Here is a 15525-nt window from a genome sequence, read left to right on the forward strand (position 1 = left end):
GGGGATCAGGAAGATTGGGGACCCTGTTTTCTCTCCTCATTCAGGGAGGATGGGGAATCGGTTTGCTCTCTGTGACTGTGCCTTCTCTTGAACCGGGAAGAAGGCAGTCCTTGCGTCCTCTCCATGCCTTCTAGGCCCACAGGAACCACTTGTTCATGGAGGCTGGGGGAGCTGTTTATATTAATGTCTATTTATATTAATGTCTCTCTCCTCCCCTCTAATAATAATAATGGCATTTATTAAGCGCTTATTATGTGCAAAGCACTGTTCTAAGCACGGGGGAGGTTACAAGGTGATCAGGTTGTCCCACGGGGGGCTCACAGTCTTAATCCCCATTTTACAGATTGGGTAACTGAGGCACAGAGAAGTTAAGTGACTGTCCCAAAATCACACAGCTGACAATTGGCGGAGCTGGGATTTGAACCCATGACCTCTGACTCCAAAGCCCGTGCTCTTTCCACTGAGCCACGCTGCTTCTCTAGACTGCAAGCTCACTGGGGGCAGGGAATGTGTCTATTTATTGTTGTATTGTACTCTCCCAAGCGCTTAGTGCAGTGTTCTGCATACAGTAAACACTCAGTAAACATGGTAGAATGAACAAATGTTTGTTCCACTTGTTCAGGGAGGCTGAGGGATAATAATAATAATAATGGCATTTATTAAGCGCTTACTATGTGCAGAGCACTGTTCTAAGCACTGGGGGGGGATACAAGGTGATCAAGTTGCCCCACGTTGGGGCTCACAGTCTTAATCCCCATTTTACAGATGAGGTAACTGAGGCTCAGAGAAGTTAAGTGACTTGCCCAAGGTCACACAGCAGACATGTGGCGGAGCCAGGCTTCGAACCCATGACCTCTGACTCCAAAGCCCTTGCTCTTTCCACTGAGCCACACTGCCTCTCTATCTGTTTGCTCTTCTCGTTCAGGGAGGATGGGAAATAATAATAATGGCATTTATTAAGCGCATACTATGTGCAAAGCACTGTTCAGGCTACAAGATTATCAGGTTGTCCCTCATGGGGCTCACAGTCTCAGTCCCCATTTTACAGATGGGATAACTGAGGCACAGAGAAATGAAGTGACTTGCCCAAAGTCACACAGCTGACAATTGGCGGAGCCGGGATTTGAACCCATAGACCTCTGACTCCAAAGCCCGGGCTTTTTCCTACTGAGCCACGCTGCTTCTCTGTTTGTTCTGTTTGGAGATCTGTTTGTTCAGACAGAAGAAGGTGGTCCTTGCCTCCTCTCTACACCTCGGAGGGCCACAGGGAGGGAAGGATGAACTCTTTGGTGCAGGAGCTCTATGGGAGACTAGAAACTCCACCAACTACCGAATAGTGACTATAGTGGGTGAGGGGGAAATGGGAAGTTTGTCGCTTTGACACTTCCATCTGCCCCTGTTTCCTTCCTTCTGGCCAGCAGCAGCGGTCCTGGGCCTCAAGTGGGCCCTGAGAGAGGTGGATCCTTGGAGTGGATCCTCTCGGTTCTTTCTTCACAACTTCTCCATGATCCATCCCTTTCTCACCATCTAATTGTGCCAGCTGGTCCGAGCACTCGTCACATCCCTACTCGATTATTACATCAGCCTCCTTTCTGACCTCTCTGCCTCCAGCCTCCGCACTCTCTGGTTCATACTTTACCCTGCTCGTTTCTCCGAAACTTTGTCTCACCACTCCTCAGAAACCTCCAATATGTCCCCATTCATTTCTGCATCAAGCGGAAACTCCTGACGATTAAAGGCACAAAATCAGCTCTCTCCCCACTAATTAACCTTTCTCCTCTCTCATCACACTCCAGCTCACAAGTCTTAATTCCTTTCAAGCAACCTAAGCACTGTGCCACGTGCTCAATGTGCACAATCACCACCAACGTCTTGCTCACACTCTCCCTTCTGCTTAGATCTCATTCCTCCTTCACGTCTGACAGACTGCTGCTCTCTCATCTTCAAAGCCCTTCTGAATTAATAAATCGTATTAATTGAGCACTTATTGTGTGCAGAGCACTAAGTACTTGGGAGAGTAAAGTATTACAGAGTCAGTAGATACTGACCCATGAGGAGCATAAAGTCTAGAGGGGGAGGCAGGCTTCACATCTGAAATTACGCCTCTTCCAGGAAGCCTCCCCTGACTAATCTCTCATCACCCCACCTTATTTTCAGCTCAGGACTTGGATGCTCATTCCACCACCATGGTAGCCCTTAACTTGCATCTTTATACTCCATTGCTCCCCCCAAACTATAATTTATTTCAGCCTTGGCCTCCTCAGCTAAATTGTAAACTCCTTGAAGATAAGGATATGTCTACCATCTCTTTTGTACTTTCCCAAGTGTTCTGCACAGAGTAAGCATTCAGTAGATGCTATTGATTGAAGCTGAGAAAGTGAGGGGTAACTGTACTTCTCAAGCGCTTAGTACAGTGCTCTGCACACAGTAGCTCAATAAATACGATTGATTGATTGATTGATTGATCAGCATGGCGGCAGGGGACAGTGCTCTGCACACAGTAAGCGCTCAATAAATACGATTGAATGAATGAATGACAGGATGACACACCCAGAGAGAAGGAAGGTCCATGGGGTCAGCTAACAAAACCAGATTCTCTGTGACAGATAGGAGGGGTTAAATCTGGGAATGCTTCCCGGAGGAGCTCAATGGCATTTGGAAGGACAGGAGGATGAAGAGGAGGAAGGAAGGGTGCTATATGGAGGGGGAAATGACGTGGTCTCGGATGCAGAAGCAGAAAGGTCTTTGCCGGGGGAAAGGGAGGCAAAGGGGCAGGAGGGAGATAGGAGGGGTTAAATTTGGGAATGCTTCCCGGAGGAGCTCAATGGCATTTGGAAGGACAGGAGGATGAAGAGGAGGAAGGAAGGGTGCTATATGGAGGGGGAAATGACGTGGGCTCGGATGCAGAAGCAGGAACGTCTTTGCTGGGGAAAAGGGAGGCAAAGGGGCAGGAGGGAGAAGGGGAGAAAGGGGATCCTGGGGATGAGTCATCACCCAACCATTTTGCTTCTTCTTCTTCTTCAAGGAGGGCTTGGGAGCACAGCCTTGGAGCCTGGAATTGAAGGCATGCATGAAAAGTCCTGGGAAGGCCGCAATAGAAATGAGTCTCAAGGCACAGGTAAATCCAGGGGTGGTGGTGAAGGGGTAGCAAGAACTGGAAGGTGGGGCTCAATCAGGGAAGACTGCCAGAGGAGGTGGGTTTTCAGGAGGTTTTGTGGGCCAGGGAAGGCAGGTGCATGGCAGACTATTTATCTGTACTGATGTCTGTCTCCCCCCTCCTCAAAACTGTGAGCTCGTTGTGGGCAGGGAATGTCACTGCCTATTGTTGTATTGTACTTTCCCAAGCGCTTAGTACAGTGCTCTGCACACAATCAATGCTTAATAAATATGATTAATGAATGAATAAAAGAGTTCCAGACGAGTATCATAAACTGTAAGCTCCTTGAGGGTGGGGAGCGTGTCTACCAACTCTGTTATATTGTAATAATAATAATGATGATGGCATTTATTAAACACTTACTATGTGCAAAGCACTGTTCTAGGCGCTGGGGAGGTTACAGGGTGATCAGGTTGTCCCATGGGGGGCTCACAGTCTTAATCCCCATTTTACAGAAGAGGTAACTGAGGCCCAGAGAAGTTAAGTGACTTGCCCAAAGTCACGGGCTTTGGAGTCAGAGGTCATGGGTTCAAACCCCGGCTCTGCCAATTGTCAGCTGTGTGACTTTGGGCAAGTCACTTAACTTCTCTGTGCCTCAGTTACCTCATCTGTAAAATGGGAATTGAGACTGTGAGCCCCACGTGGGACAACCTGATCACCTTGTAACCTCCCCAGCGCTTAGAACAGTGCTTTGCACATAGTTAGTGCTCAATAAATGCCATCATCATTATTAAGTGGTGGATCCGGGATTTGAGCCCATGACCTCTGACTCCAGAGCCCGTGCTCTTTCCACTGAGCCATGCTGCTTCTCTATAATAATGATGGCATTTATTAAGCGCTTACTATGTGCAAAGCACTGTTCTAAGCGCTGGGGAGGTTACAAGGTGATCACATTGTACTCCCCCAAGTGCTTAGTACAGTGCCCAATAAATACCATTGATTGACTGATTAATTGGGAGGGTTGAGAGCCAGCTAGGTGGAAGCGGTCTAGGTAGAGGGGAAGAGTTCCCTGGGGAGGCCGCAGCACAGCGGAGCAGACGGAGAAGGGCAAGCTTGGAAGCCTGTAATCAGGAGCTGGCTGGAGACGGGGGAGCTGAAGAGACACCCGGGGTGTGTGACTTCCAATCATTCATTCATTCATTCAATCGTGTTTAATTAATTAATTAATGATGGCATTTGTTAAGCGCTTACTATGTGCAAAGCACTGTTCTAAGCGCTGGGGGGGGATACAATGTGATCAAGTGTCCAGGAGGCCTTCCCAGACTGAGCCCCTTCCTTCCTCTCCCCCTCGTCCCCCTCTCCATCCCCCCGTCTTACCTCCTTCCCTTCCCCACAGCACCTGTATATATGTATATATGTTTGTACATATTTATTACTCCATTTATTTATTTATTTATTTTACTTGTACAGATCTATTTATTTTATTTTGTTAATATGTTTGGTTTTGTTCTCTGTCTCCCCCTTCTAGACTGTGAGCCCACTGCTGGGTAGGGACTGTCTCTGTATGTTGCCAACTTGTACTTCCCAAGCGCTTAGTCCAGTGCTCTGCACACAGTAAGCGCTCAATAAATACGATTGATTGATTGATTGATTGTCCCACGTGGGGCTCACAGTCTTAATCCCCATTTTTACAGATGAGGGAACTGAGGCGCAGAGAAGTTAAGTGACTTGCCCAAGGTCACACAGCAGACTTGTGGTGGAGTCGGGATTCGAACCCATGATGTCTGACTCCAAAGCCCGGGCTCTTTCCACTGAGCCACGCTGCTTCTCTACTATTGAGCGCTGTGTGCAAAGCACTGTACTAAGTGCTTGGGAGAGCACTCTATAACAATAAACAGACACCTTCCCTGCCCACAAGAAGCATACAGTCTCTCAGTTGTCTCATCTGTAAAATGGGGATTGAGACTGTGAGCCCCCACATGGGACAATCTGAGCACTTTGTATCTACCCCAGTGCTTAGAACAGTACTTGGCTCGTAGTAAGTGCTTAACAAATACCATAATTATTATTAGAGGGGGAAACAGAGTAATATGAATAAATAAATAGCAAATATGTATACAAGTGCTGTGATGGCATTTACTAAGCGCTTAGTATGTGCAAAGCACTGTTCTAAGCACTGGGGAGGTAACAAGGTGATCAAGTTGTCCCACGGGGGGCTCACAGGCTTAATTCCCATTTTACAGATGAGGTAACTGAGGCCCAGAGAAGTTAAGTGACTTGCCCAAAGTCACACAGGTGAAAATTGGCAGAGCCGGAATTTGAACCCATAACCTTTGACTCCAAAGCCCGGGCTCTTTCCACTGAGCCATGCTGCTTCTCTGTAGTAAGCACTTCTCTGTACTAAGCACTTGGGTGAGTATGATATAACAATAAACAGACATATTTGCTCTGCACACAGTAAGCGCTCAATAAATACGATTCATGATGATATTTCCTGCCCACAACAAACTTACAGTCTAGAGGGGGAGACGGACATTAATGTAAATAAGTTACACATAGGTCTGTAAGTGTCGTGGGGCTGGGAAGGGGCATGAATCAAAGGAGCAAGTTCGGGTGGCAGGTTTTGAGTCCCCCAGCTGTACTACTACTAATAATAATGGTATTTGTTAAGTGCTTACTATGTGCCAAGCACTGTTTTAAGCACTTCAGGTAGATGCAAGGTAATCAGGTTGAACACCGTCCCTGTCCCACAAGGGGCTCATAGTCTTAATCCCCATTTTACAAATGAGGTAACTGAGGCACAGAGAAGTGAAGTGACTTGCCTAAGGCCACAGAGCAGATAAATGGTGGAGCTGGGATTAGAACCCAGGTCCTTTTGACTCTCAGGCCTGTGCTCTATCCACGACATAGGCCTCCCAATCTCCCTGTCGTTCATTCATTCATTCATTCAATCGTATTTATTGAGCGCTTACCGTGTACAGAGCACTGGACTAAGCGCTTGGGAAGTACAAGTTGGCAACACACAGAGACGGTCCCTACCCAACAGTGGGCTCACAGTCTAGAAGGGGGAGACAGAGAACAAAACAAAGCATATTAACAAAATAAAATAAATAGAATAAATATGGACAAATAAAATAAATAAATAAATAGAGTAATAAATACGTACAAACATATATACAGGTGCTGTGGGGGAGGGAAGAAGGTAAGGTGAGGGGAAGGGGTAGGGGTCGTTTCCCCCTTCCTATCAATTCCAGCCCAGGTCCTGCTCCAGCCCCCTCGCCACCCCACCCCCACGTCTTAATTCGGCTCACTCAATCAATCAATCAATCAATTGTATTTATTGAGCGCTTACTGTGTGCAGAGCACTGTACTAAGCGCTTGGGAAGTACAAGTAGGCAACATATAGAGACGGTCCCTACCCAACAGTGGGCTCACACAATCCCAGCTGCCCTTCCCCTTCCCCCATACCCCACCCTGCCACGCCCTGGCACTGCCCACCTGAAGACCACCCCTGGCTCAAGGGAGTCAACGAAGGGAAGGAAAATGGGAGACCCGAGGAGGCCTGGACAGACGTGGATAGAGCACGGCCTGGGGTTCTGGGTTCTAGTCCTGCTCTACCACTAGTGTGCTGTGTGACCTTGGGCAAGTCATTTAACTTCTCTGTGCCTCGGTTCCTTCATCTGTAAAATGGGGATTGAGACTGGGACACCCCCCACTCCCCCCGCAATGGCAACCTGATTTGCTTGCATCCACCCCAGCGCTTAGTGCAGTGCCTGGCACATAGTAAGCACTTAATACTACAATTATTATTATTATTGTTGAGTCCAGGGTCATCCCCGGAGGTGGGAGATGATGAGTGACAGTGGAGGGAGAGAGGAGGAAGCCAGGAGGCAAAGCGATCGATTGGGGCGGGGGGAGACTAGGAGGCAGGTGCCATTGAAGGTGGGAGTGAGGAGAGGAGGGGAAACAAAGGAAGAAGGAGCCATTGAAGGTGGGGGCGGTGAGGAGGGAGAAAGGAGAAGAGGAGCAGGAAACGGGGGAGGCAGAAGGGATTGAAGGTGGGGGGTGAGGAAGGGAGAGAGGAGAGGAGGAGCAGGAGACGGGAGAGGCGGAGGGGTTGAAGGTGGGGGGTGAGAAAGGGAAAAGGAAGCTGAGGAGGTAGAAGGGATTGGAGGAGGGGGTGAGGAAGGGAGAAAGGAGAAGAGGAGCAGGAGACAGGAGAGGCAGAGGGGTTGAAGGTGGGAGGTGAGAAAGGGAAAAGGAAGCTGAGGAGATAGAAGGGATTGGAAGAGGGGGTGAGTTAGGGAGAAAGGAGAGAAGGAGCAGGAGACGGGGAGGCGGAGGGGTTGAAGGTGGGGGGTGAGGAAGGGAGAGGGAAGCTGAGAAAGTAGAAGGGGTTGAAGGTGGGGGGTGAGGAAGGGAGAAAGGAGAGGAGGAGCAGGAGACGGGGGAGGCGGAGGGGTTGAAGATGGGGTGTGAGAAAGGGAAAAGGCTGCTGAGGAGGTAGAAGGGATTGGAGGAGGGGGTGAGTTAGGGAGAAAGGAGAGAAGGAGCAGGAGACGGGAGGCGGAGGGGTTGAAGGTAGGGGGTGAGGAAGGGACTAAGGAGAGGAGGAGCAGGAGATAGGAGAGGCGGAGGGGTTGAAGGTGGGGGGTGAGGACGGGAGAAAGGAGAGGAGGAGCAGGAGACAGGAGAGGCAGAGGGGTTGAAGGTGGGGGGTGAGGAAGGGAAAAGGAAGCTGAGGGGGTAGAAGGGATTGGAGGAGGGGGTGAGGAAAGGAGAAAGGAGAGGAGGAGCAGGAGACAGGAGAGGCGGAGGGGTTGAAGGTGGGGGGTGAGAAAGGGAGAGGGAAGCTGAGAAGGTAGAAGGGGTTGAAGGTCGGGGGTGAGGAAGGGAGAAAGGAGAGAAGGAGCAGGAGACGGGGGAGGCGGAGGGGATTGAAGGTGGGGGTGAGCAAGGGAAAAGGAAGCTGAGGAGGTAGAAGGGATTGGAGGAGGGGGTGAGGAAGGGAGAAAGGAGAGAAGGAGCAGGAGACAGGGGAGGCGGAGGGGTTGAAGGTGGGAGGTGAGGAAGGGACTAAGGAGAGGAGGAGCAGGAGACGGGAGAGGCAGAGGGGTTGAAAGTGGGGGGTGAGCAAGGGAAAAGGAAGCTGAGGAGGTAGAAGGGATTGGAGGAGGGGGTGAGGAAGGGAGAAAGGAGAGAAGGAGCAGGAGACAGGGGAGGCGGAGGGGTTGAAGGTGGGGGTGAGGAAGGGAGAGGGAAGCCGAGGAGGAGGAGGTAGAAGGGATTGGGGTGGTGGTGAGGAAGGGAGAGGGAAGAGGAGGTGGGAGCAGTTGGCGTGGGGAAGAGGAGGGAGCCGAGCCCCGGCTGGGGGGCGACCTGGGGAGATGAGGGGGCGAGAACCGGGTGTGCGCGGGGGATCGGAGAGGGAGGCGGGGGGCTAGGGAAGGGGCGGGATCCGGGGGGAGCGCCAAGGAGGAGCGGGGTGCCAGGGGAGGGAAGGAGGGAGGGAAGGAGGGAAGGAGGGAAGGAGGGAAGGAGGGAAGGAGGGGCGGCGGAGGAGGAGGCGGCGGCGACAGGCGAAGGTGGACGCTCGGCAGATCTCGGGACCTGGCGGTCAGTGGCCTGGGCCGGGGGCGGGCCGGGGGGCCGGGAACCGGGCAGGAGGGGGCTCGGGGACCCGGGCCGGGGCTCTCCCGGAGGAGCAAGCCCCGGGTTGGGGGGACCCCCGCATCCCCAGCCTCGTCCCGCCCCCCTTCAGATAGCCATCTGCTTCTTGGGCGGGGGGACTGCCTCCCTTCCCCTTTTCCCTTCTCCCCCCTCTCCCTTCCCCGCTTCCAAACGCGAGGTCCAAGCGCCCGGGCATTCCGTGGTTGGGATGGGATGGGATGGGATGGGATGGGATGGGATGGGATGGTCCTCCCCGGGGGGTGCGGGAGGCTGCAGCCCTGTTAGTGGGGAGGGGGCTGCGGGGCCGGAGCTGCCCCGGACCCCCAGGGACCCCCTGAGCAGGGGAACGGGGGGCGAGGGCCTCGCTCCTGCCAAGTGGGGCGGATGGTGACTCCCCCGACAGACGTTTGGGGCCTGTCCCGCCCCGTCCCGGTTCGTCCGGGGCTCTCTCCCCTCCCCGGTCCGGTGGGATCGGGAGGCATCTTCCACAGGCATTAGGCGTCGTCCCCATCCTCTCCCCCCTCGACACATTCCCGCCCCGCCAGCTCCAGGTGCCAGCGCCGCCGGACCGAACTCCGCTCAACTTCCCCGTTCTAGCCCGATAATGCTACTAATAACAACAACTGTGGCATTTGTCAAGCTCTTACTAAATGCAATAATTCATTCAATAGTATTTCTTGAGCCCTTACTGCGTGCAGAGCGCTGTGCTAAGCGCTTGGAAAGCACAAGGCAGCAATAGAGACAATCCCTGCCCTCAACGGGCTCACAGTCTAGAAGGGGGGAGAAAGACATCAAAATAAGTAAATAGGCATCCGTAGCACCAATGTATATAGATAGAATTATAGATATAGATATATACATAGAGAGAGATAGATCAATCAATCAATCAATCGTATTTATTGAGCAATTACTGTGTGCAGAGCACTGTACTAAGCGCTTGGGAAGTACAAGTTAGCAACACATAGAGACGGTCCCTGCCCAACAGCGGGCTCACAGTCTAGAAGGGGAAGACAGAGAACAAAACATATGAACAAAATGAAATCAATAGAATAGATATGTACAGGTAAAATAAATGAATAAATAGAGTAATAAATAAATAAATAGATCAAAACAAGTAACAAGTAAGAACTTCTCTGGGCCTCAGGTGCCTCATCTGTAAAGTGGGGATGAAGACTGTGAGCCCCACATGGGACAACCAGATTACCTTGTATCTACCCCACCGCTTAGAACAGTGCTTGGCACATAGTAAGCACTTAACAAATACCAACATTATTATTATTATTCTATTTATTTACATGAATGCCTGTTTACTTGTTTTGATCTATCTCTCTCTATGTATATATCTATATCTATAATTCTATCTATATACATTGGTGCTACGGATGCCTGTTTACTTATTTTGATGTCTTTCTCCCCCCCTTCTAGACTGTGAGCCCGTTGTGGGCAGGGATTGTCTCTATTGCTGTCTTGTGCTTTCCAAGCGCTTAGTACAGTGCTCTGCACACAGTAAGCGCTCAATAAATATGATTGATTGATTGATTGATTAAGTGACTTGCCCAAGGTCACACAGCTGACTAGTGGCGGAGCCAGGATTAGAACCCACGACCTCTGGCTCCCCAGCCCGTGCTCTTTCCACTGAGCCATGCTTCTTCTCTATAGATATGTGCATCTATACATGAGTGGTGTGGGGCAGGGAGGAGCAAAGGGAGCAAGTTGGGGCGATGGGGAGGGGAAGCTGAGGAAAAGGGGGGCTCAGTCTGGGAAGGCCTCTCGGAGGAGGTGAGCCTTCAGTAGGGTTTCAGCTAGTTGCAGTGAGAACTGGCCCCGGCCCGGGACTCAATTTCCCAGCCTTTGGAGCTCCTGTTGCCTGCCGGGCCCCCAGTTACTGCCCCCGTTAATCAATCAAAAGTATGTATTGAGCACTCACTGTGTGCAAAACTCTGTACAAAGCGCTTGGGAGAGTGCAATACAAATAGAGCTGGTAGTCACGTTCTCTGCCCACAAGGATCTCCCAGTCTGGAGAGTGCCTGTCAGCCCCTCTCTCCACCCTCCGCTTTCCTTTCATTCATTCATTCATTTAAACGTATTTATCGAGTGCTTACTGTTTGCAGTGCACTGTACTAAGCTCTTGGGAAAGTACAATACAAAAATAAGCACATTCCCTGCCTACAGTGAGTTTATAGACTGGCGGGGGGAGAGACAGACATCAATACAAATAACTAAATTACAGGTATGTACGTAAGTGCCGTGAGGCTGGGAGGGAGAAAGAACAAAGAGAGCAAGCCAGGGTGACGCAGAAGAGAGTGGGAGAAGAGGAAAGGGGAGGAGGCTAGTCAGGGAAGGCCTCTTGGAGGAGATGTGCCCTCAGTAAGGCTTTGAAGGGGGGGAAAGTAATCGTCTGTTGTATCTGAGGAGGAAGGGAGTCCCAGGCCAGAGGCACAATGGACTCACTTGTTCCCCTCCACCTTAGGGAAAGCCTATTCTCACCCTCAGCCTGGCTCCTGCTGGAGGCTGGGACTTTGGAGGGAGATAAGGGGAGAGGCCACCCTCAGGATTATCTCTGAGTTTTGGCAGTGGTAATGCCGGCATACTGGACCCCTTGCCCTGGCCGCTGCCTCTGGAGGGGAGGACACTACTCCCTGGCTGTCCAGGAGCTGCTAGGTACCCTGTGAGCCATGATCAGTTTCCATAGTTGGTGGAGATTGGTCTAGTAATAACAACTGTGGTATTTTTAAAATGCAGTCAAGTGCAGTGTGGAGCAACTGTGCCACTCATTCATTCATTCAATCATATTTATTGAGCGCTTACTGTGTGCCGAGCACTGTACTAAGCACTTGGGAAGTACAAATCGGCCTCATATAGAGACGGTCCCTACCCAACAACGGGCTCACGGTCTAGAAGACCGCCGTGCACCAGGGTAGTTACAAAATAATGAGACCAGCTACAGCCCTGATCCCCCACAAGGCTCACAGTCCGAGGAGGACGGAGAACAGGTATTTCATCCCCATTTTATAGGTGAGGAAACAGCAGGCATGTGACAGAGCTGGGATTAGAACCCAGGCCTCTTCACTCCCAGGCCCATGCTCTTTCCACTAGGCCATGCTATTTCTCAGGACCGAAGTGAGGGTCACTGGTTCTGAGACGCCTATGTCAGGGTGAAAGTGCCCTCTCATCTGGGCCATCCCAGACCCCTACCCTCCGTCTGCTCCATTCTGCTTACTGGGCACTTGCTGGCTGCAGAGTATTGGGCTCTATGTTGGAAGGTGGGCACAGGGATCTGCGGAACCCTCCCGGCTAACATGTCCTATTTCCCTAGAAACACTGCCCATGCTGCATCTCATGAGGACTGCCTTTCTAGGCCTCCCGCGACCTCCGACCCCTGAGGTCGGAGTTCTTGTTGCCAGCCTGGGGGTCGGAGAGCAGAAGTCCAAGTGGCTGCGGAACCCAGAGGCAGGACCCTCCCGGAGCTTGGTGCCAGGCTCAGCCCGCCTCTCGGGTCGTCGGTGAACCAGTGAACTCGGCGGGTGTTGTCTCCTGGAGCAGGTCCCGGCCTGTCTGCGGGCAGACTGGGCCGGCCTGCCGGGCGACGGGCCACCTCTGAGACGGCCCCACCGTGGCCTCCATCAGCGTCACCGCCGCCAGGAGCCGGAGCTGGTTCTCGAGGCATGTAGCCAGGGTAGAGAACTCCGTGCCATTCCCGGAGCCCGTGGCAAGGTCGGTGTTAGTGACGGTGGCCTGGGAAGGAGACTCCAGCTGGGGGCGGGACCCGGGGGCCCGGTGGGCACCAGGATGCCGCACTCCAACACGTCATCCGTGTTCTCCCCGGACGACTCCTCCAACACATCCTGGGTGCCCTGGGCCACGCCGAGCACGGTCCACGGCCTCCAAATCTCACTGGCCGTGGTTCTGTCGACCATCACCCTGGCCACCGGACTCGCCAACGTCTTCGTCATCCTCGCCATCGCCCGGACCCGGAAGCTGCACACGCCCGCCAACTATCTCATTGGCTCGCTGGCCCTGACAGACCTGCTGGTGGCCGTCCTGGTCATGCCGATCAGCATCGCCTACACCGTCAGCCGCCGCTGGGCCTTCGGACAGGTCCTGTGCGACGTTTGGCTGTTTTCGGACATCACGTGCTGCACCGCTTCCATCCTGCACCTGTGCGCCATCGCGCTGGACCGCTACTGGGCGGTCACCGACGCCCTGGCCTACAGCCGGCGCCGTACGGCCGGCCGGGCGGCCGCCATGATCGCCGTCGTGTGGCTCCTATCCATCTGCATCTCCCTGCCCCCGCTCTTCTGGCGGCAGGCCGGGGCCGCGGCCGAGCTGGCCGACTGCAGGGTCAACACGGACCAGCTCTCCTATACCATCTTCTCCACCTGCGGCGCCTTCTACCTGCCCTCGGCGCTGCTGCTGGCCTTGTACAGCCGCATCTACGCGGCCGCCCGCAGCCGGGTCCTGCGGCCGCCCTCCCTGGAGGGGAAGCGCTTCACCGCGGCCCAGCTCATCGCCAGCTCGTCCGGCTCGTCCCCGTGCACCCTCAGAGCCGGCGTTCCCACTGGCCGGCCCGGCCCCGCCCGCCCGGTCAGGGTCCGGCTGGCCGGCCGGGGTCGGAGGGGCTTGTCGTCCGCCCGGGAGCGGAGAGCCACCAAGACCCTGGGCGTCATCCTGGGTGCCTTCATCGGCTGCTGGCTGCCCTTCTTCGTGGCCTCGCTGGTCCTGCCCCTCTGCCAGGGAGCCTGCTCGCTGCCCACTGCGCTCTTCGACTTCTTCACCTGGCTCGGCTACCTCAACTCCCTCATCAATCCCGTCGTCTACACGGCCTTCAACGAGGAGTTCCGGCGGGCCTTCCAGAAACTCGTCCGATTTCGGAAATGGGCCTAGTCCTGCCTCCGACCCCACCCTACTGCGGTCACTCCTTGTCCGCGCTCTCTCCTGCGAGGCTGGGCTTGGGGGAAAGGGAGTCTGCCCGGCGGGTGGCCCCGGGGTCCCCGATGCAACTGACTGTAGTTAAGAAAACCCAAACCGTTCCTTTCCCTCACCCAGCTGGACGACCCCCCTAGGCATGGGGAAGACTCGGAGGGCTTGGCCCCCAAAAGGCCGGGAAGCTTTGGAGGTGAAGGGTTTCCTTTCTCCGCACCTTGGAGGGGGCCTCCGGAGCACAGGCAAGTTGGGCAGAGAGGGCCAGGCCCAAAGGGGAGTTTTGCTGGAGGCCCCTGGAAATGGGGCTCCTGGCTGGGTCACCCTGGAAGAAAGTAAATTCCGGGGACAGGCCGTCGAGTCCCGGATGGGGTTGGAGCAGTGGAGGAGCCTGAACCGGGACTGCCCCCTTCCTCAGCGATTACTGACGGGTCTTGGGGAGTGGTGGGGCGATGGGTGACGAGCAGGAGGCGAGCCTCCAGCCACGGTTTGAACACGGGGTTACCAATAGCAACTGGTGTGTGTTTGGGGGGCTTTGGCCAATAAATACGGGAGCAGCCGGAATGGGGCTGGGCTGCTTACTCCTGGCGGAGATGGGAGGATTCCTGGGGGGTAGAGCGGGGTGTCTGTACTTGACTCCTGAGCTAAGGGGGCAGGGAGTGGTGCTGAGAGATGGGAAGTCCAGGGGGAGAGCCTACTTCTGGGTCATCAGACTACAAACAAAGCCCCAAGGGTCAACTCCCTGGCCTGTGCAGCCCAAGGCTCTGTCTCCGGCATGGGCACCGAGGCATGTGGAGGAACCAGCTGCTGGCTGCCCTCCTGGGCACCAACCCTCGGGGCTTGGGATGGACCAGCACATACCCCTGACTCTCCCTTCTCCATCCCTGACTCCCCCCTGCCCTGCCCCTCCAGCGACCCAAACGCAGACATTTGTGCCGTGGCTCTATCCAAAACCCAGCGGTCCTACTGCCGTCTCCATGGGGACACATCCCATGCCCATCCCGCACTGGGAGAAGATGCTTTTCCTGCCGTGTGTCCCGAACCTGCCATCCTCCAGAACCAGTGGGGGCCCCTCGCCCTGGCCAGGTGGGATGGGATTTGGGGATTAGCACTTCCATTTCCAACCCGCCCACTCAACCCCTCTTTGGCTCTGTCCATCCCAACCCTGACCCCCTCTCAGCCCATGTCTGACCAGCCTGAAGATTCCCGATCATTTCGGGAATTGTACAAACAACTAGCACAGCCTGCAGGGTCTCAGGGGCAGGCAGCTGTGGCCCACACTGGACAGAACCGACTCCTGTGACACCTGCCTAGAGGTGCCTGAAATAATGATGATAATAATAATATTTGTTAGGCACTCATTATGTGCCAGTCACCGTACTAAGCATTGGGTGGATACAAGCAAATCAGGTTGGACACAGTCCCTGTCCCACGTGGGGCTCCCAGTCTCGATCCCCATTTTACAGTTGAGGTAACTGTGGCCCAGAGAAGTGAAGTGACTTGCTCGAGGTCACACAGCAGACAAGTGGCAGAGCCAGGGTTAGAACCCATGACCTTCTGATTCCCCAGCCCGTGCGCTATCCACTAGGCCAGGCTGATTCTCTGAAATGCCCATAGCTGGGTTGGGACGAGGTAAGAGTGGTATTAGAATACCACCTCTTCTAATAATAATAATAATAATGTTGGCATTTGTTAAGCACTTACTATGTGCAAAGCACTGTTCTAAGCGCTGGGGTAGATACAAGGTAATCAGGTTGTCCCACGAGGGGCTCACAGTCTTCATCCCCATTTTACAGATGAGGGAGCCGAGGCCCAGAGAAGTGAAGTGACTTGCCCAA

General features: G+C 53.8%; 1 protein-coding gene across 1 annotated transcript; it reads left to right on the forward strand.

Annotated features, from left to right (window-relative positions):
- The first annotated feature begins 12136 nt into the window (after positions 1 to 12136).
- Positions 12137 to 14232, forward strand: HTR1D (5-hydroxytryptamine receptor 1D). Its single transcript, XM_038758306.1, has one exon. It carries the CDS (start codon positions 12557 to 12559, stop codon positions 13649 to 13651), a length of 1095 nt encoding a protein of 364 aa, XP_038614234.1. The 5' UTR covers positions 12137 to 12556; the 3' UTR covers positions 13652 to 14232.
- Positions 14233 to 15525: the final 1293 nt, after the last annotated feature.

This window comes from Tachyglossus aculeatus, chromosome 16, assembly GCF_015852505.1.
Source record: "Tachyglossus aculeatus isolate mTacAcu1 chromosome 16, mTacAcu1.pri, whole genome shotgun sequence".
NCBI lineage: Eukaryota > Metazoa > Chordata > Mammalia > Monotremata > Tachyglossidae > Tachyglossus > Tachyglossus aculeatus.

Bases quoted from the DNA above. Each gene is read 5' to 3' on its own strand.
- HTR1D (XM_038758306.1), top strand. From the start codon at position 12,557: ATGCCGCACTCCAACACGTCATCCGTGTTCTCCCCGGACGACTCCTCC.